Consider the following 19,914-nt stretch of genomic DNA (forward strand, 5'->3'; position numbering starts at 1 on the left):
TTGTACAGTCCTTGGCATGCAGGTTCGGCTCAGCTTGTGGCTGGAAATGGCGAAAACTGCCGTCTGGACGAGGGTTGTTCGAGAACGGCATCAAGGATCAGCTGTGGCAACAGTATCAGGTGACATGACCAACGTGGTGACAAAAGAAGCAAATAGGCCGGTGAACCGGGGTTTGCCACTCTGCCATGTTGCGAGAACCTTGAGGGACCCATTGATTTTGGGTATGCACGAGCAAACAGCATTCGGTTGGCCGGGAACTGGCCATGGCGCAAACTGATTGAAAGCCAACATTGGCGAGTTCTTGAAGCACAGTAGCCTGAAGAAGGGAAACCATAGGAGCACATGTATCGTTGACAGGTGGGCACAGAGCAGTGGGATACATGGCTTCCAGCTCATGGCGCACAATCTTCGTTAGCTGCTGCTACCGGGCAGGTGAGTCCTGTCGTTCTTCACTAGACGATGTTGCAGCCGTATTGGGAACCCGTGCAAATGACTGGTAGATACGACGGCTTTTCACCGGCTTGAAACGCTTGCACTCCGTGATAACGTCATTAACTGAAGTACAGTTCTTACAAATCAGTAGATTGAAGGCGTCATCGGCGATACCTTTTAAGACATGCCCAACCTTGTCAGATTCGGACATTTCAGCATCGCCCTTGCGGCAAAGTGCCAGCATGTCTTGTATATGGGCAGCATAACCCTTGCTGGACATTTGAACTCGTGGCACCAACTCTTTCTTGCCAATGACCTTCCGACCCAAAAGTTTTCCAAAGAGATCTCGCAGCTCCTTCTTGCAGGTCTCTCAGTCATGAAGTTCTGCTTTGTGGTTTTGAAACCACACTTACGCTGTTCCCACCAAGTAAAAAATTATGTTCACCAGCGTCACTGTGGGATCCCATTTGTTGTGGCTGCTCACCCACTCATACATCTCCAGCCAGTCGTCGATGTCGGCACCATCGGTGCCACAGAAGGTTCCCGGATCACACGGATGCATGAGGACGAGAGTCGACACAGTCGACGCAGGCGTTGCCAAACCAGGCACCGTCTCCTGCGACATCGGTGAAGAACCAAAGTCGCAGCTACTGCGAAGCTCCATTCCAAGTCGTTACCCTGAACCTCCACCAAATGTTACTAAGAGAAAGCCTGACATACAAACGTATATACAACTATTTACATCAGAAAAAGTTTGTGGTAAACGCGCAGGCTCGTACAAAGGCCACAGCTCCAGTAGACAGTCTACCACTTCCTCTTCGTCTCCCTCTAGCGCATATGGGCCTGTCCAAATGCACCGTAAGAATATTTCGCGAGTTTTCTTTAACCACCAAAAAAATTGCCACACAGCATGTACATTGCCGTATTTGTCTGAAGACCCCCCTCTTTCCACCGGCTTGATTGGGCGTAAATGGTGAAGAATGCTCCGGTGGCCAGCAGCCCGAGCTCATGCACCCGATGTACCAGATGTTTAATGCCGCAGAATTGTCGGCTGCAGCTTTAGCAACATCCTACATAATAACTGCACGAATGTGCGGGCTAAAAAATTTAATTCGCTATGTGGTCGCTGAACTACTTGCCTTAGTGAAATATTTCATGTGCGGTGCTCTCGTTCGATGCACTCATGTGCCACCATGGTTCGCGTGTCGTATGTATATAGTGTTCCATTTATCAGTTTTGCATCGTTTTTATTACTTTTAGATTGGTTTCCTGTGTTGAATAAAAACACTGTCTCCTAGTCACAGCTAACGGTCTCTTTGTCATTTTGTTGTTGTTGTCACGGTGGTGTCCCACAGGGCAGGGTATTGAGCCCTATTCTCTTTAACCTAACTATGGTTGGCCTTGCTGAAATATTAGCCAAACCAACTCCCCTATCAATGTACGCTGATGATATTTGTCTTTGGTCTTCTGCGGTGACTTGTCTTCAAGTGAGCGCAAGAATTCAGTGGGCAGCCACCCGAACATGTTCGTATCTCCGCAAACAAGGCCTTAGTGTATCCATAGAAAAATTCGCCCTAATTGGGCTTATGCGTACGCCCATGGCACTGTACCCTGTTTCTCTCAATGGCCAGGCTATCAAATACCAGAAGTCTCAGCGCTCCTTAGGTGTGATTACTGACAGGGACCTTTCATGGAACCCTCACTGCATCTACTTGAAGCGGAGACTAATCTCGATTGTAGATATAATGAGGTTCCTGTGCGGAAAAACCTGAGGCACGTCGGTACGGTCCACGCTGCAGCTGTACAGAGCACTGTTTCTGGGCTTTTTATGGTACAGTTTGCCGGTTTTGGTGAACACATGTAAAACAAACGTTCATACCCTCGAAAGTTAGCAAGGCCAGGCTCTACGGTCATGTCTTGGACTACCACAATGTGCCTCGACTTGGTTCCAACACATATAATGATTGAGAACCTTAGGGCACATCTTCGACATCTGTGTAGCATACCTAGTCCCTATATAGCTGCTTTGCCAGCACAAAGACCTCAAGCCACATTTTCCAAACTTGTTGCAACACATCAAGGCTACCTTCCTTCAGGCTTTAAACGAGCAGCAAGACCACTGTTACCCCTATGGTGCCTGCAACAGCCACAAGTACGCCTCACAATTCCAGGATTTACGAAGAAGACTCGTCATTCAACAGTGGCTCTACATCAATTCACATTGTCATTACTGAACGAGGCATATGAGCAAAGAATGCACATTTACCTCGATGGATCTGTCTCAGCCACCAGCTCCACAGGCGATGTTATCGTCCTGGCCTTCCAAGCCACAATTACGTTCAAAGTGTCCCATATAATGAACTCTACGGCAACAGAACTTGCCGCTCTACATGCCGCTGTTAATTGCATCGCACAAGTCAAACCCCGAAAGTGGGTCGTTCTTTTGCGACTCCAAGGCAGCCCTTCAAAGTTCGCAGTCAGCCTTACGACGCAAGACCCATGAACAACTGGTGTTTGATGTAATCGAGAGCTCAACGGAAGCCCATCTGGTTGGAATGAAACATGACAAATAAGGACGTACACCGACCAAGTAAAACTTATTTAAAAGACAAGATGTTTCAGCTTCCATACAGAAGCCTTGTTCACAATGGGGCGAAAAAGGTTGAAAAGGCTGCTGACAAAGGGAATGCCACACTTCTCCTGGATTTCGGCCATGCACAAAAGAAAAATGCTGGATCTGCTTGACGACCAGGACACTTACGTCCGGCTCACCCGGGACCCTACCTTGAAGGTTGTGGGGACTGCGTAGTCCATTTCGTGCAGCGGCATAGCGCAGCACGTTTTGGGCATAGGAGCCGCAGCGCGGCGAGGTGGCTTTCGAACTTCGCGCGCGCGGTCCACCGCTTTCCCTCTCTCTCGCTCCTCCGAGGGCGCCGAACAGCAGCGGGACCGTAAAATACTTGCTGCTGTCCGCCCCAAACGGTCCAGGGGCTCACCCAATTGGTCTGTTTGGGTGGGAACCCGCATTCCCTCTCTCCTGACGGTTCAAGCCGGCCGAGCAGCGGCAACGCGGGGAGAAGCTCTTGGACAGCGAAACGGTGCGTACTGACTTGTGATTCTCCCGGTCACCCCTTTGGTTGGCCGGTCTTGCCGAAGGTCCTCGACCCGAGGCGGTTACGTACCTATTCGCTGCTACTGTTCTGAAGGCTACACCAAAAAGATGCGGCTCATTTGACGTGCGCGGTCGTACTGCGCCGAGTCGCCCTCGGAGGCCACTCCGAGCTGAAAGAATGTTGCCCCGGTAGCACGGTCGTTGGGAGCCATCCTCCCGTATAGCGGCGTGTTACCGCGTTTTTGAGATACTGAGTGTCCCCCTTGACTTGCGGGAGCTTCGGCTCACGGGCCCCGCGCCGATACGGGTGTAACAGATATCCCGAACGCCAAGGTGGTCGTATAATAAACGCCTTCCTTGTACTCTGGGCCTTCTCCTTGCGGCACTCTGTTTCGCTCCCAGAGGAGACCGAACGAGCGTCCACTTCGGGCACACGCTACACACGCGGCTGAGCTGATCGTCCCCCTGAGGGGCTCGGATCCTCGGACCCGCACGGTGGTCTAGGTGACTCCCGGCGGAGCACCACTATAGACCAAGACCACAAGGTACAGAAAGAACTACAGAAACTCCTAGCGGAGGTGTTCCACTTTGTTGCTCCCGAGCACAAGTCCCTCTACTACTCACTTCTTTGCCATAATGGTGCGCTCCCTGCGCTTTATGGCACACCGAATATTTACAAACCGGATGTCCCTTTGCGACTCATAGTGGACTTTACCCGTTCCCCCCTGTGCAAGCTATCCGGCTTTCTACACAGAATTTTGTGCCCTGTCGTCGGAAAAGGCATAACACATCTGCACAACTCTACCAATTTCGTTGAAAAAGTTTCGGATCTCATCCTCGACGACGATGAGGCGATGGTTTCATTTGACGCTGTGTCTCTGTTTACTTCCATTCCCACTAACATAGCCGTGGAAGCGTGTTGTGCTGCTATTGACAGTGATCCAGTTCTACCAGAATGGTCACTGTTTAATATCCCCGACTTGAAGGGACTCCTCAGGTTTCGCCTGGGCAACACCTACTTCTGTTTCAATAAGGCCATCTATAAGCAAGTCCATGGCACACCAATGGGTGCCTCTGTCTCAGTGACTGCTGCGAACCCAACAATGGAATGGCTGGGAAGTCGCGTGCTCGCTTCTTTTAGCCCATCACCAAGGATTTTTCTATGCTACGTTGACGATTGTTTTTGCATAATCAAGCACTGTGCTTTGGAAGCTTTCACCATGCATCTGAACAATCAAGCAGATTCCTTTCAGTTCACGGTTGAGATGGAGACAGACCAGAAACTGCCTTTTTTGGACGTATTGGTGAAAAGAAGCAACAGTGCACTTTCTTTCAACGTTTTCATAAAGAGTACACCCACTGGCCAGAACCTGAATTTCTTGTCTGTACACCCAGACGCTCACAAGAGGTTGCCTCCCTGTTGAGCCGTGCGAGCCGCATTTGCATGAAACCTGAAGACTTAAATTCCAACGTGCAGACAATGCATAAAGATCTTGTGACGAAGGGTTATCCCCCTGAATTCATGAATGCTGTGGAGCACCATTTATTCAACCCTTTCCAAACTGGCAGCGCCCGTCCGAAGAAACGCACTTCCATTCCTTACGTGCCCGGGATATGCGAGACCTTATTACGCGTGCTGTGTAAATATGATGCTGAGGTGGCGCAAACTGAGGCACGCACTCATTAGTGGGAAGAACAAGCTACGAAGCCTTTCCTAGCGTTGTTTACAAGATCCCCTATGCGGATTGCAATTGTGTCTACATAGGAGAGACGGGCAACATTAAACAGCGGCTGTGCCAACATCACAACGATATGGAAAGAGAAGAGTGGCTTCAAATGCTTTGGCAGAGCATGCAGCATCGACTACGTGCAATATTAACTGGATGAAATCTAGTCTAATCGGCCAGGAAAAAAAGTGTAAGTCATGTCTGTACCTGGGGTCTCTCAAGATACAATCTACAGAACACACATTTAATCGAAACAAAGAAACCCTCGCCCCGTCTTATGCACGGTGCTTGCGCCACATGCTAAAACCTATTTAAGTAGGCCCTTCAACCTTTTTCGTCCCATTGTGAACAAGGCTTCCGTAGGGAAGCCGAAACGTCTTGTCTTTTAAGTAAGTTTTACTTGGTCAGTGTACGTCTTTCTTTGTCAACTGGTGTTTGAGACCAGAGAGGTTTTCCATCAAGCCCTCATAAACGGACATAACATCATCTTCCAATGGCTTCCAGGGCACTGTGGCATCGTTGGAAATGACCTTGCTGACGATGCCACCCGGTCAGTCCATAAAGAAACTCTGACACTTCCTATACCCTTATCAAGGACAGACGCTGCGAGGGCTTTTCGTTTACTTGCTCAAACCAAGACTGAAACTTTATGGAACACCCAAATTTTCTCCAACTGCCATCTTCACTGGCTGGATCCTACATTGAAACTGCAGAGTCCATCGAACTTCTCCCGCCATGATGCAACTTTACCGTGCCTTCTCTGGTTAGGAGTGCCTTTTACGAAAGCCTACTCATTCCTTATTGGAATGTCCGATGCATCATTTTGTGACTCGTACAAATGTGAAGAGACGATCGAGCAAGTGTTGTGTTTTTGTAATCTCTATGAGATCAAACTCGACATTCTTCGGAGGGTGGTAAACCAATTAGATAGCAGACCATGTTCAAAGACTAAGATTCTCGGACCATGGCCCCACACATTGCAGGCTTACAAAGCGACATGGGCACTGCTACGTTTCATGAAATCGACTGGCCTCAGTAACCGATTGTAGGCCTGAAGTTATGAACAACCGCACATTTTCACACTGATAGTACCTTCCTCCCTCCCTCTCTTCTTTTTTCTTCCCTTAAACCCCTTCCCCTGTGTAGGGTAGCACACCGGACATGCGTCTGGTTGACCTTCCTACCTTTCCTTTTTTTTTTTTTCCTCCTCCTCTTCCTCCTGTTGTTGCGTGATTTCATGTCGCAAATACAGTGTCCTGTTTCAGCTACACGAAATTTTACAAAAAGGCGAATTTTGGGAGTATATTTCCTGATATTCTATCAGGTTATGTGTTTGTCACTACTGGAAACTCGGTATCGTGCAAAATATGAAATAATTAATAAGGATATCTTAAATAACAGCTTAATTAGCAATTATAGAGAAAATATTGCAATTCGGGAATATATTATTATATATTAGGAAAGTCATATTATTAGGTAGCTCAACAAAAACTTCTCTAAACAAAATCATCTTGGGTGCTAGAGCCTGCAGTACTTTGGACTTTGGCAGTGCGGGCGGCCCAGTATGGCAGTACCGAAAGAAATATGAAATAGTGGACCAGTGACATCGATATCACTACCCTCTCCATTGCGAGTGCAGACTAACAGTAGCACAAGCTTTTACTGGCATGAGCTTCATCGCGGCCTTCTCGTTTTTTGCACGGTGACGCCAGGAATCGACGGGGAGCGTGCTCTATTCTGTTTTGAAACTTGTGGTGGTATCACAGCTCGGATGATCATGTTTGCCAATAGCAGCAAATAAAGAAAGGCTTTATGGATCAGAAGGAAGAGAACTCGTAACTGCCATAGCATTGGCGCCCCCGCAGGTGGCGTTTTCTGATAGGGTGGGAAGATCAGCGTCGCTGACATCCTATTTAATTTTTGTTTGGGTTCAGGGCTGGCGACAGCCAAAATACTGCACGCCATACCATCTGCAACGATTTTTGTGAAGTTGTTGTTGGGCAACATATGACTGTCAGGCTTCAATTTGGCAAATGCAATATTGCCTCTAAAATTGCTAATTAAAACTTTGTCTGTACTGGCTGCCAAGCATTACAGTCTGACAGCAAATGTGTAAACATGCTTATCACAAGTTATCAGTGCAGCACCCTATGTTATTTGGTGCAAAAAATAAAACAGCCTGTATACCTAACTACATTAGCGATGTCTAGGAACGAAAGCAAGGGGGGGGGCGAGGGGGGGGGGGCAAGGATCCAAGGTGATCCAAGGCTGTGCTGGTGCTGAAACATCATCCCCCCCACTCCTTGAAAATTTTCGAAATTTTCACGTTCCTGACTGCACCTGGAGGGGAGGGGGGGGGACAGAAGAACTATGAGCCCCGGGTGCCAGATGACCTAGCTACACCTCTGTGTACAAGTGCATGACATCGGCTATGTCATCCGCATCAACGAAGCCATTCGAAGCAATGTCAGCAGCGCTCCAGTACACATGAACTGTGCACTGCCATAATACACAGGCTCGTTGTCGGAGCTTCCATGCTGCATAGTTCACGGGAACCCAGCTTGGAAGAAGTTTTTGATGCAAGGCACTTTTGTCAAACTTTTGTCAAAGCCACTTCATCGTTTCCACAGCCGTATTAGCGCGTTTGCTCTAAAGGAGCTTGGAGCCACAACAAGTTCGCTTTAAGTAAGACGCGCTGCAATAGCCCGCATGAAAATTCAGACCATTATGCTATCTTCATTCGCAATAACCAAGCATTCGTTATAACTGGGTCACTATAAGTGTGCTCCAGAGTACATATTTGATGCATACAAGATGCAAACAGTAACCAAACAAATAGTTACAAACGCATCGCATAATGCGATTATAAGAGGAGAAGTCTCCACTCTTTGGATTCTTACCTCTTGGGATTTCAATTCGTGTGCCAAGAGCTTCTTCATGGCATCTAGCTGTTCAGAGCAGTGACTCACTATTGATGGAAGGCACTTGACTCCATTGTGAGTTCTCCGAACGGCTAGATCCAGGCTTGAGAGAATATTCCTGCACATAAGCAGAAGAGCAAAGAGTAGCAAGGAACCTCAAGAACAAAGTAAGGAGTATAGTCACATTGTAATCTAGCATGAACTGCAGCACAAAACAACTGTAAAGTCTGTGCTTGGCATAGCTTCATGTTCCAACTCAGCAGCCAAGTTACAGGGTCAAGTGGACACGCGTACCATGGCAGCTCAAACCACAGTCTCGCAATGCAGAAGGAAACATGTTACTCTCCCAAGATCATGTCATTGTGCAAAATTTTTTTGCAACACGGCTGCACACAACCATATCCATAAAGATAAAATTAAGCACGAGCTAATGGCTGTGAATAGACAGCACAGAGCGTTATGTCCCGTTTCGTCTAGTTTGTTGCCTTTTCTTGCGCATTCGTCGCAGCCTCGAAAGATGCATTAACTCACCCAATTGTATTCATTGACTATTAAAAAAGAAGGCCATGGTGGATTATTCTCTGGCTGACCGAAGGAATAAATGTGCCCAGTCAGCATGCCGATCAAATGTAGGTGGATTTACTTCTTTAAGAACGCATAGCTCTAGTCATAAATGTGACAGCAGATGTATTGATGCACAACGATACCATAAAACACAAATGAGCTGTGAAGACGTTATGGCATTATGTAACACACACTTTTCCCTTTAAATTTGATTTAAATGATAAAGGACTGTATGGGCACCTGTGCCATGTAGGACAGTAATAGGTCCTTCACCTGGCAGTCGTCGAAGCAAACAAGCCAAACAAGTACTTGGTGTTGTTTGCACATTACATTAGCTAGCAAGGGCTTACATCATTAACAGATGAAAAAAAAAAAGATAGCTCTGCAAATATGCAGGCATTTCAAAAAATCAAATTAGAGTTTTAACTACCCCAAAGCAATACTCAGGCTATGAGGGACACCGTACTGGAATACTCTGATTTAACTTTTACCACTTGGTTTCTTTTAATGTACATTTAAATCTAAGTACACAAGCATATTTGCATTCTTCCCACATCAGAATGTGGTTGTTGTGCCAGGGAACCATACCTGTGACCTTCTGCGCTGCAGTAAAAAGCCATAGCCACAGAGCCACAGCAGCAAGTATTGCCAACAATTGTACTACATAAGAAATATGATATTTTTCCTATTTTCTCACACAACTATTAATGCTGTTTTGTAAAGGTCTCAAACATAAAGGGGCAATAACAGAAAAAACACTCCTTCAGACACAGTACCTCGTTAGCTCAGCATGGCCAGTGGCCACATCGGCCTTTTTCCCAGAATTGCAAGTCAGGGAGAAGCCCTGGTAGTTCAGCCAGACCTAAAGATGGGAGGTGATACACAGAACAATGCTTGCCACTTGAGTAATTACAAGTAAATAAGGAAAAGTACATTTGAAATATAATGTTCAAACACCAACACTGCACATACTATAAAATCCCGAGAGATAGCCGACCTAAATGTGAGTGGAAATATGAGGTGGGTTAACTTTCAATGTGGTGGGTAACTTTCACTTTCTTTAAGCCGGGAGCTTAGTCAGGGGTGGGTTATCTTTTGGGAGAGGGGCATCCCTTGGGATTTTACAGTAATTACAAAAGATAAACAGCATTTTTCCCTTTTAGAGCATGTGACATGTATCAACAAGTGCTGCTTTTCAAATATATTAATGACCATGGTGCCGAGAAACATAGAAAGGACATCTCAATCATTTTTAGTTCTCCTTTCCTGCATATCAGCAGTGACTTTCATGGTGTCGGTATGCATGCATGTTCATTCATTTGTACAAAAACTTCGAGGACGCTTAAGCTTCGCCTTTAAGAGTGGAACGTGTTAGCGTTATCGGGCCCCATTGTCGTCGACACCAACACCAGTTCTGCGACACAGAGCCTGATAAAAAACAATGATGGGCCAATCCCGGTGGCAGTGCAGGGCAGAGAGATTGCTCGTCCCCCCCCAAGACAGAGGCTACTAGTAGTGACTCTGATCAATGGCTCATACCACCGTAAGTAAGGAAGAAGGGGTTTGTGTCTGAATTTCTGCATAACAAAATTATGTTTTCTTGTATATTCAAACTACAATCCAACACTACCATGTCTGTAGGTTCTGTATAAGTTGGGCTTTACGAATTTTCTGATGCATTTTACTTTGAGAAATTCAATTAGTTCAGAAATGCCTATGCACCATGCGGAGGGCCTGCGTGGTTGTGGTTCGGGATTATTTTTTCTGACAAAACAATGCCGCCGACACCAGACTTCCTGCGACACGGGGCCCTCAACGTTACAGAGCTAAAATTCGCCAATTCACTTCGTATTTTAGGCGTCCATTACACTTATGATGGCTTATCAGACTCTGTGTGGCTCTCAATTCTTGAAGATCTAAGGCGAGATATTCAGGATGTTCAAGGATATGATTTACCCCTATTAGGAAGAAAGCACTTAGCACAGTCTGTATTTTGGGGCCAAGTGTGGTATGTTTGTCGGATTGTACAGCCACCATTACGGATTACTAGGTTCTTGCAGTCCCTTCTTGGTTCGTTTTTCTGGTCGGGCAGTGCAGAACTTGTTTGACGCACAGCGCTTAGGCAAGCACGCTCTCGCGGTGAGTTCACATTCTCATCCATGTCTGTCTACTGCTTGCTCTGCGATTTCTGCTCCGCCTGTTAAAACATGATCAATGCCCTGCGTTTGAACTCGCCTGCTATTTCCTTGGCACAAAAATTTGTTACATGTTACTGGGCGTGCACTTAAATCACAGACCACAAGTAGTAAACGCACCTGCATTTTACTCTACAGCCGTGGCATTTTATCGCCACATACAACAGGTATGTCCTGATGTAGACGTTCTCAAAAACTGTGTTGTAGGTACTATGTCAGCGTCACTGCTTCCTCTAGTTTCGCCAGTGTGCCGTGCACATTCCAATAATGTGTCGTGGGATGCGATAACAGAGTCATTTCTGTCTGGCCACCTATGCGACTTCATGTGGCATCAAGAGTGGCAAGCGCTTCCAACGCTTGACAGGATAGAGTGATGGGGCATAGGCCCATCTTCGCTGTGTCCCAATCAATCCGTCGTTGCCAGGGTATTTTGGAGGGCCGTGCATACTGGTTTCCATGGCCTTGGAGTTAACCACTTCATTACATCTGGTCACTGCTCATGTGGCCGCTTTGCGCAACTTTTAATTGCGGCGGAGGCCTTTTGTCTACGGCGTAACTGATGCGAGGCAGTTGCCACGGGACATCGTTGCCGCGCTCCGTTTCCACTTCTCGAAGGCTCCATTCTGAGCTACTATAGTTTCTGTCAGAGAAGTTGTTCTTCCTTGAGGAAGAAGAGTTCCATCGACAGTGGTAATGCCATTTCCTGTCGGTGGCTGACAGACGCGTATGGCTTAATTTTCTACCAGCCTGGTTCTTGTAGCCAGGCCATTAAAAGTATTCATTGAATGTGCATAGAATGTAGGTGCCCGTAATTTCGGTGTGTGCGTGTGCGTGCTCTCGAATACATGATCATTTTTGTATATACACATCTCATAGCATCACTACAAAATTTTGTAAAGTGTCTCTGTCACATCATCATTGTACATGACCATTGTGTACACTGTATGTATTGAACATCATTTTATACATGCGACAATTAGTTTGTGTAACTGTGCGTTTCCGTAGGTCTATGTTATATGTTAGTAAGTGAGGACTTGCACCCTACTTTGAAAACATGCCGTGAGTACAATGCTTTGTTTTTTGTATATGTTATCATCCTCGTGGAATTGTGCCATGGTTGTCTCTTGTTGAAATAAACTTTTTCTAAACACAAATTTGCCAATGTCATGTTTGTTTAAATGACTGAGCAAAGTACTGAATGGTTCATCAGAAAAAAGAAACCTAAAAAGGAAAGTGCAAGCATCACTGCACATGAGTGCACAAGCATTGAGGTCAACCTGTCCTACACTGGGCCTGATCAAGCATATGTGTGGTAACAAAAGGGCGAGGCAGTAAAAGATGGCACACTAAAAAACAGCGATGCTAGTGGGAGGTGATGCAGGGCTTCTTTTGAACAGTCACTACTCATGACAAAGCCTTTAATACTGCAGTACAATGGTACAGCAGGAATAATTTGCAAGAGAACATATAATTTACATTCAAGACTGCCTTAGGTCCCTGCATTTGCCCTGAAACCAAAATAGGACAGTGCGAGAAGATTCCTAAACATGAGTGCTACTTGACAATAGCAGACCTGCAGTCCACACCTGACTAACCTTCTCTCAAATACCAATGAAGTGGTCCCTTTCATACACCAAATATTACATCAAAACAACATTTCTAACACATTCTCAAAGATTTAATGACAACAAATACTAGTGGAACAAGTAAATGTCCCAACTGTTTCACACCACTGTGGCCATTGATAAAGTAGTTGTCATGGAGATAATGAGGAATCCAAGTTCTCAGCTTCAAATTTCCTGAAAGCACCAGCAGCTTAACTAGTGTATGAAGAGCTTACTTCTAATCTTTTAGTTCTATTGTGAAATTTAAAGCAGGCAACATGCATTCAAAAAGCATTGCTAAACAATGTGTTGTCACATGGTGATGTCCTCAGTCAAGTGTCGGCAACATTAATATTTTGACACAAAGTGTTCAACTTTCAACACTTCAGAAAAGTGAAGCATGTTGTGGACCAATGAAACAATTAAGCCTCAAGAGCCAGCAGATTTGTCTACTCACTGTGACCACCTTGACTTCAATGAGGCGCACAGAAAAATCTCTGGCAAACAGGTTCACCTCAGCCCTCGGTCGAAGTATGTACAAAAATTTGTTTGTCATCAGAACATAAATAGGCTCCAAAAGTCCTTTTCCATCACAGCACTTCCATGCCAGAAACATCTGAATGTGTCGAACAGCAAGCACACACAAAAATAAAAGTCATGCTGTAGTCTCTATTAAGCACAAGGCATAATATAGGATATTGCCAGCTTTCTAATAGTTTATCTCAATTTCGAGCCACGTACATGTTTGGGCACTCTATACTCCTTAGATAACTTGCACACAAACTCACTTTAGTGTGATGCAATAATCGAGATTTCTTACTAAAACCAAGGGCATCTACGATATCATGACCTTCAACAGGCTCAAGAACTATGCATTGTGAGAATAAAGCAGATGGGTAAGAATATTTTTTAATAATAAGGCCTTCTTTTTTGCATCCAATTCCACAGTTTAAGCCAACTAGTATAAAAAGTGACAAAAAAAATTTAAGTTATAGCTCAGAGTTCAGGCAAAAAGTCTACACAACTAAGCTTGTATTGATGAGCAACACGTTAACATTTGAGCGATGCAAATTCTGTTAGAGTAAAACCCCGCTATTGTACCACTTCACACAGGACGAAACGCCAGGGGGCGTTGAGTAGTGCGGACCTGCAAACATCTTCAAATGATTTTGCAAACATCTTCAGCGTCTTCAAATGATTTTGGTGAATTTTTTTTTTGCCAAATCCTGGAAAGTTGTGCATCATTCAACGCAGTTCGTAGCAAGGAACCAGCCCATACTGGACTTTTGTCGATAGGTGAGCTTTTCGACAATTTGAGAGACTCTGAACTAGCGACCACATTGTTCGTCGGCTCACCCTAACGGGCACAGCCTAGTGTCGGCGCGGCGTCCGTGGTAGGCCACAGCCTACTCGGCGTTGTGGGGCAAAATGCCTGAAGTTGAGATGGTGGAAGGGGGCGAGATCGACCCCGACAAAGCGAATTACCCCGGCTGGACCATGGCAGCGAACAGAAACAAGAAGGCTCGACCAGGGACTCCAAAGTCAACGGCCAGCACGGAGACGCACAATGGCAAGAAAGGCGGTTGCCACACGGCCACCCCACAGAGTGCAATGAAGCAGCTCGTGAATGCCTCAAGACTCTCGAAAATGCCTCGGGACCATATACGCATCATCAGACCAAGAGGAGGCCTCAACGTTACGAAAGTCAGTACGATTCGACTAGCCCAAGCTTTGGCCATGGCGGCGGCCTTAGCTCCAGGTGAAATGGGTGGAAACATCTGCCCCAGCGCTGCTCAGAACATTCTCGTCGTTTCTACGCTGGCGAGGAATAACGCGTGTGCCTACGAGGCCGTTCAGCAGATGCACCTCAGGGAAGGCAAGTATGACGTGGCAGCTTATTTAGCCACCTCGGACAACACATGCAAAGGAGTCATACACGGGGTCGACGCCGACTTCAGCGATGCTCAGCTGCGGACAATGATTGTTAACCAACAGAAGCCAAAAGCGCTCGAGATGAGACGCATCAAGACTACTACGACGGTGGTGGTGCTCTTCTAAGGTACGAGAGCACCGAACTACATCATGTGTGGCACGGGCATGCTGCCCTGCACGCTATACAGAAGACAAGTGGAAGTGTGTTACAACTGTGGCAATTTTGTACATCGAGCCAATGTGTGCCCGAACCCAAGTAGGAAGAAATGCAGGGGATGCGGTCTAGCCTCCCCTGCCGAAGATCATCAGTGTACGTCAAAGTGTGCCATCTGCGGGGGTGCTCACCTCACTGTGGACCGCAAATGCAAGCAGCAATTCCAGCTGCCCTACATAGTACAACAAAGATGACGACGGTGCAGGGGCACCAAGAAGTCACAGGCGGCCCAGCAAGTTCATTCATGTGACTCTAGCGTGGCAAGCGCGCTTGCACGTGCGCATTTGTTGACGCCAGTGGTCCAAATGTCGTGCCGAAGTGCGCCGCGTGCCCTGGTGTTTAAAAATGGCGGGCGGAGGCCGGTTTGTTTATCGTTGTCGTTCGTGGTTTTCTTCGTTATGGCATGGTTATTTTTTTTTTGCTTGTGTGTGTGTGGTAAGTAAATGATTTGCACTAAAAAATCATATATTAATTAAAAGAAAATGAGACATCCACCCAATCATAGCAATTGCCACAAAGGAATCCCATACGGGTTCCTCGTAAGGAAAGCACCGCAGTTGATGAAAAATTCGTTCTGATACGGGGCTCGAACCCGGGACCACCGCATTTCTGGGGCAGCCGCTCTACCATCTGAGCTAACCAGGCGGCTAGCAGATGGGAGGACGAAGTCGAATTTGTTAACAACTCAAAGCAAGAGTTTGACGTAATAGTCCTTTGTAGAAAACTCTTGCTTTTACCTACGTGGTCACCTCTGTTTCGAGTTTCAAACGTATTACTTGCCCAGAAGATGGCACGATCATCCAGCAAATGGAACAGAAAGAGAACTTTCAAAGGTAATCAGTATTCTGAGCAAATGTATTCATAGACGAACATGAAACACCAATGGGTCACTCAATCAACTCATCTGGTGCCGCTGCCCTAAGAAAACTTTGTCAGTGCTTACACATTGAAGACAGCAACTAACAATGCTGCAGCCTATTACAATGACAGTAATTCTGCATGTAAAGCTGTTCTGGAGGTCCTTGGAATTGTTCCAGGTCTGTTTTGTAATATTGCCCTCGACAAGATGGACAAAAAGCACGTTGACAGGGCAGAATTCTATGACTCTGCCGAGAGCAAGGAAGGACGACGGATAAAAAGGAACACTAAGAAGGGTTTTGGAGACACCTGCAAGAAAGTCAGCAGTGAAATATATTCTCCTGGGGCATTTTGAGCATCCACAAGCAGTATTCGAACATAAAACTTCAGTTTTCTCAAATTGAATTTTTTATGAATTTGTCAAATTCAATGTACCTTTTCTCAGAAAGTATTCATCTCATTCCAGTGAAACTTTGTACACATGTACTACAACCAGTCATAAATATTCTGAACTAAAAAAATCTCTGATGATATGAATGGTAACAGTGGAAAAATTTACACTGCAAGAAACCCCCCTGGTGGCTTTGTGCAAGGAGATATATTTTTTGGGGGGTGCGAACTCCAAGGTGGATATGATATCTCTTTAGTTCAGATGTAACCTATGGGTATTTAGAATAACACTGTGTAATATCATCACATTCCTCTGCGTCACTGCAGAAAAAAGGTACCTCAAATAATTAAACATACGTGAAATTTTGGGGGTGGGCTACATGACAGGCAAGCCATCTAGACACAAACAAAGTGTCTCGTGTTGTACCCAAGAGCATCTTTTGTAAACGCTTGAAATTTGATGCAAATATCTGCAGCCGTTTTTAAAGTATCACGTTAAAACTAACATGTACCATTTACCCTACCATACCTCCTTAAAAGTCAACAGGATGGATGCACACTTGGCGCACCTGGTAGAGGCCAAAAACTCCTTCGGGAGGCCTTGGATGTTACCAAAGAGTACTTGAAAGGAACAGGACTCTGTCTGTCACCATCATAGTCAGAACTACTGCTTTATAGATCAGATCACAGGGGCAAGAGACACCCTACCCCTCTCGACCAGATTCCTATTAACCTATACGCAGAATCTGGTCAGATGATCCCCAGAGTCGAATCGGTCAGGATTCTACATCTGATACTAAATGCGAAGGGAAGCAACAATCAAACTGTTGATTGTCCGTGTCAAGGCAAAGATGGAAAACGTGCTCCGATTAATCACACAAGTCTCGAACTGCAGAGGCAGCCTCAGTGAGAGCAATCTGCTTAGGCTGTATCATGCGTTCCTCATGAGCCACATTAACTACATAGCATCAGAACTCAACTGGTCCCACTCGGAGGAGGCCAAAATTAATGCGCTGATGAGAAAAAGCATCAAACGCATACTGGGAATTCCCACTAGCATTAGCGCAGAGCAGTTCTTACAATTAGGGGTTCACAATACCTGTCTGCCTCTCGTCTTCGAAGGCAGGCAGATGCATATTAATGTCTGCAGGTCTGGTCCCTTGGCCATCAATGCGAATGCCATCATGCTCTCTCACACCGTTAGGGCGACCTTTCAAGTTAGCCCTTTCCCTTGGAATGTACACCCCCAATATAATACAGCTAGACGCAAGGCATGAGCCCGATCTCTCATTGACTTTATGCACAAAAGCCTGCAATCAACTACCTATGTAGATGCTGCCCAGTATGGGCACACTGATTCATTTGTAGCTGTTGTAGCTGATCCTCACGGGAAAATCCTTAATTCAGCTTCGATAAGACACACCCCGGTAGCGGCGGCTGAACAGGCTGCCATCGCGCTAGCTATGAATGACCCCTCACAGCCTTACATCTACACTGACTCGAGGTGAGCCATATGAGCCTTTCTATCCGGCCTAATCTCGAAAGAGGCGGCGGCTATAATCAAGCAAAGACCGCCTGATGCTGTTCACACTATCATGTGGTTCTCGGCGCACATGGGAACTAATGTACATCCAAACAAACCCAATCCGAATGAGCTAGTTCATGACCAAGTGCGAGGTCTAACATTCTGCAATGGTCCTGACATGCTAAGCAGTCAGGATTGTGAGCATAACTCTGACCCTTTACTCTCTTTTCATGAAATAGTCAAACACTATCAGCTTGGGCACAGGCAATTCCCGCTCCTACACCCAAAGCTAACTAGATCTCAATCTTCGACATTGAGAATGTTACAAACGGGATCTTTCCCTTCGAGAGGAAAGTTTAGCCGCTTTGCTCCAGACATCGACCCCCACTGCCCTGAGTGCAATGAAGAATACTGCTCGTTAGCACACATGCTCTGGCAGTGTTCTGCATTACAAAATGCACCTTTTAATAAACAAGGGGACTGGGAAGAGGCCCTTAGATGCGGCGATCCCCAGGACCAACTAACGGCTGTCCAAAGGGCCTGCAAACGGGTGGAGGAGCATGGTCTTCCGGCCCCAACGTGGGAGTGGCCCATAACTACGACTTATTAGTTCCTTAGGACCTTAATAAAGTTTGTTAACTGATTGACTGACTGACTTCACACAGCAGAGCTTTGTTTGTAGCAAACTTGCATGCTTTATGCAGTAATAATGTGGAAAACCCATCAGAGTAAAGATCAACGACCTTGACAGCGTTACTATACACCAGATAAGTAAGGTTGGTCACTATGCTAATACTCATGCCCATGGGGTTCACAGCAGATTTGCTGCAATATCTGGCATTCTCTTTCTGTGAATGTTCAAACCAGCTGCCACCAATATGCAGCTTCCCATTTGTGTCGTTCATTTGTGGCGAGCTCAGACCCTAGATGACTAGCCTCGCCCCCCCTCCCCTGTTGTGCAGAAGCAAACTTCTTGGCGGCAGGTGGTGCCAGAACTCTGCGCAACTAAGGGGAACAGCGGAGATAGCGCAATGAGGGCAAATAATAACAATAAGGATTCTTATAGCCAAGCTTTAAATCTAGTGGTTCAGTCAGCTACAACAATATATGTCTGTGCGTACACACACCCAAGCGGCCTTGTCGCACAACTAAGCTGCCCTGTCATGCGTGCATGCACTTGGACACTCAATGCAGCACTTTGCAATGTGCAACAGGTTGTACAGATGCGCCTGCATTATACATGGTTAGATCTTGTTAGAACTGTAACATTTATTACAAACCACAAAAAGTCTCGCCTTGCATTATATTTGCGCAAACAAAGCAGATGCGCTTCTACTTTTACATTATTAAGGCACCATAAAAGTGGTGCCTTAATAATGAACAAAATACTGAGGCAATCTTCTTGTCTGGTTCTGAACTGTTTAGTGTAATGGAGTTTTGCACTAGCATAGGCATGCATAGAAAACCTAATGCCCAGGGCTTGCCAGTGGGAGTGAAAGCATAGTAAAGTATGGCCCACATAAAAGAGGAGGAGTAACAGGGGGCAATACCAAAATGCTCGCTCACTTCATGCACAACACTATACACACATGAAACATTTACTGGTAACAGCAAACATGAAACACTGCAACACAAAATGATCTAATACTCATGTAATGCTGCAAAATTCATCCAAACAACAAAGTCAAGAAAATTTTCCCGACACTTATCACATGACTGTTGTGGAAGTAATCACATTGAAGATGCACATTGTTTCAGAACTCATTTTTAAAGCACCAGTAACCATGCAGGACACTAATTATGAGTCTATTGCTGTAGCAATATTTCAAAAAACTAACAACACACGTAAAACTTCCTTACCTTGTAGAATTTCTCATCATCTGATTCAAATATCTCTAGTGTAAGATGGAGGAGAGCATTATTTTCTACCCTGAAAAGAAAATAATGATTTCAGTATTTTTTTTATGTTTCACATATACACTAGATCAGGGGTTCTCAAACATTCTAGCCTTGAGGAACCCCACCTGCCTTCCCAGAGTGCTGCAGAACCCCTGTCTGTGACGACATCAGCGTGCTTTTACTTCAGAGGCACCCTGCATGTCCTTACTCTGACGGTCATTGTCAAATATAGATAATGAGCCAACATGCTGATAGATTCTAAAGTTGCTTTCAGCTTTCAGAACATACACGTTCATCCTCACTCAACCCGCTTGCAAGCTCGAATGAAGTGCTTCTAGTGTGGACACAGTGAGACCGTGAATCGCACAGCAATCAGTTTTGAACACCGCTACTGCTATGGCCTTTTTTGCGACGACTACCAAAGTACAGAAGTGGTGGTATTAATTGTTAAATTCACTCTACTGTAAAAAATCCACTGAAGAGGAGATGGCGTCAGATTTCTTCTGGCCGCTTGCAGAGCTCTAGAACCCCGTTTGTGAAA

The 19,914-nt window shown here is 45.8% G+C and overlaps 1 protein-coding gene across 3 annotated transcripts in view; it reads right to left on the reverse strand.

The window, feature by feature from the left end:
• The window catches only part of LOC126520918 (pleckstrin homology domain-containing family M member 2-like), an 87,464-nt gene that overhangs the window by 46,584 nt on the left and 20,966 nt on the right, over positions 1-19,914 (reverse strand). For 2 of the 3 annotated variants that reach the window (XR_008610227.2, XM_050169743.3), the window contains exons 7-10: positions 19,335-19,404; positions 13,013-13,171; positions 9,533-9,618; positions 8,172-8,310 (exon numbers count right to left, since the gene is read on the reverse strand). Coding sequence is in view for 2 of the 3 variants with exons in the window: in XM_050169743.3 (XP_050025700.1) it covers positions 8,172-8,310; positions 9,533-9,618; positions 13,013-13,171; positions 19,335-19,404 (454 nt within the window). In the remaining variant the exon portion in view is untranslated. The remainder of the gene's footprint in view (positions 1-8,171; positions 8,311-9,532; positions 9,619-13,012; positions 13,172-19,334; positions 19,405-19,914) is intronic. The other variant, XM_055065632.2, reaches the window with a different exon arrangement.

Source organism: Dermacentor andersoni, chromosome 3 (genome assembly GCF_023375885.2).
Source record: "Dermacentor andersoni chromosome 3, qqDerAnde1_hic_scaffold, whole genome shotgun sequence".
In the NCBI taxonomy this organism is placed as follows: Eukaryota; Metazoa; Arthropoda; class Arachnida; order Ixodida; family Ixodidae; genus Dermacentor; species Dermacentor andersoni.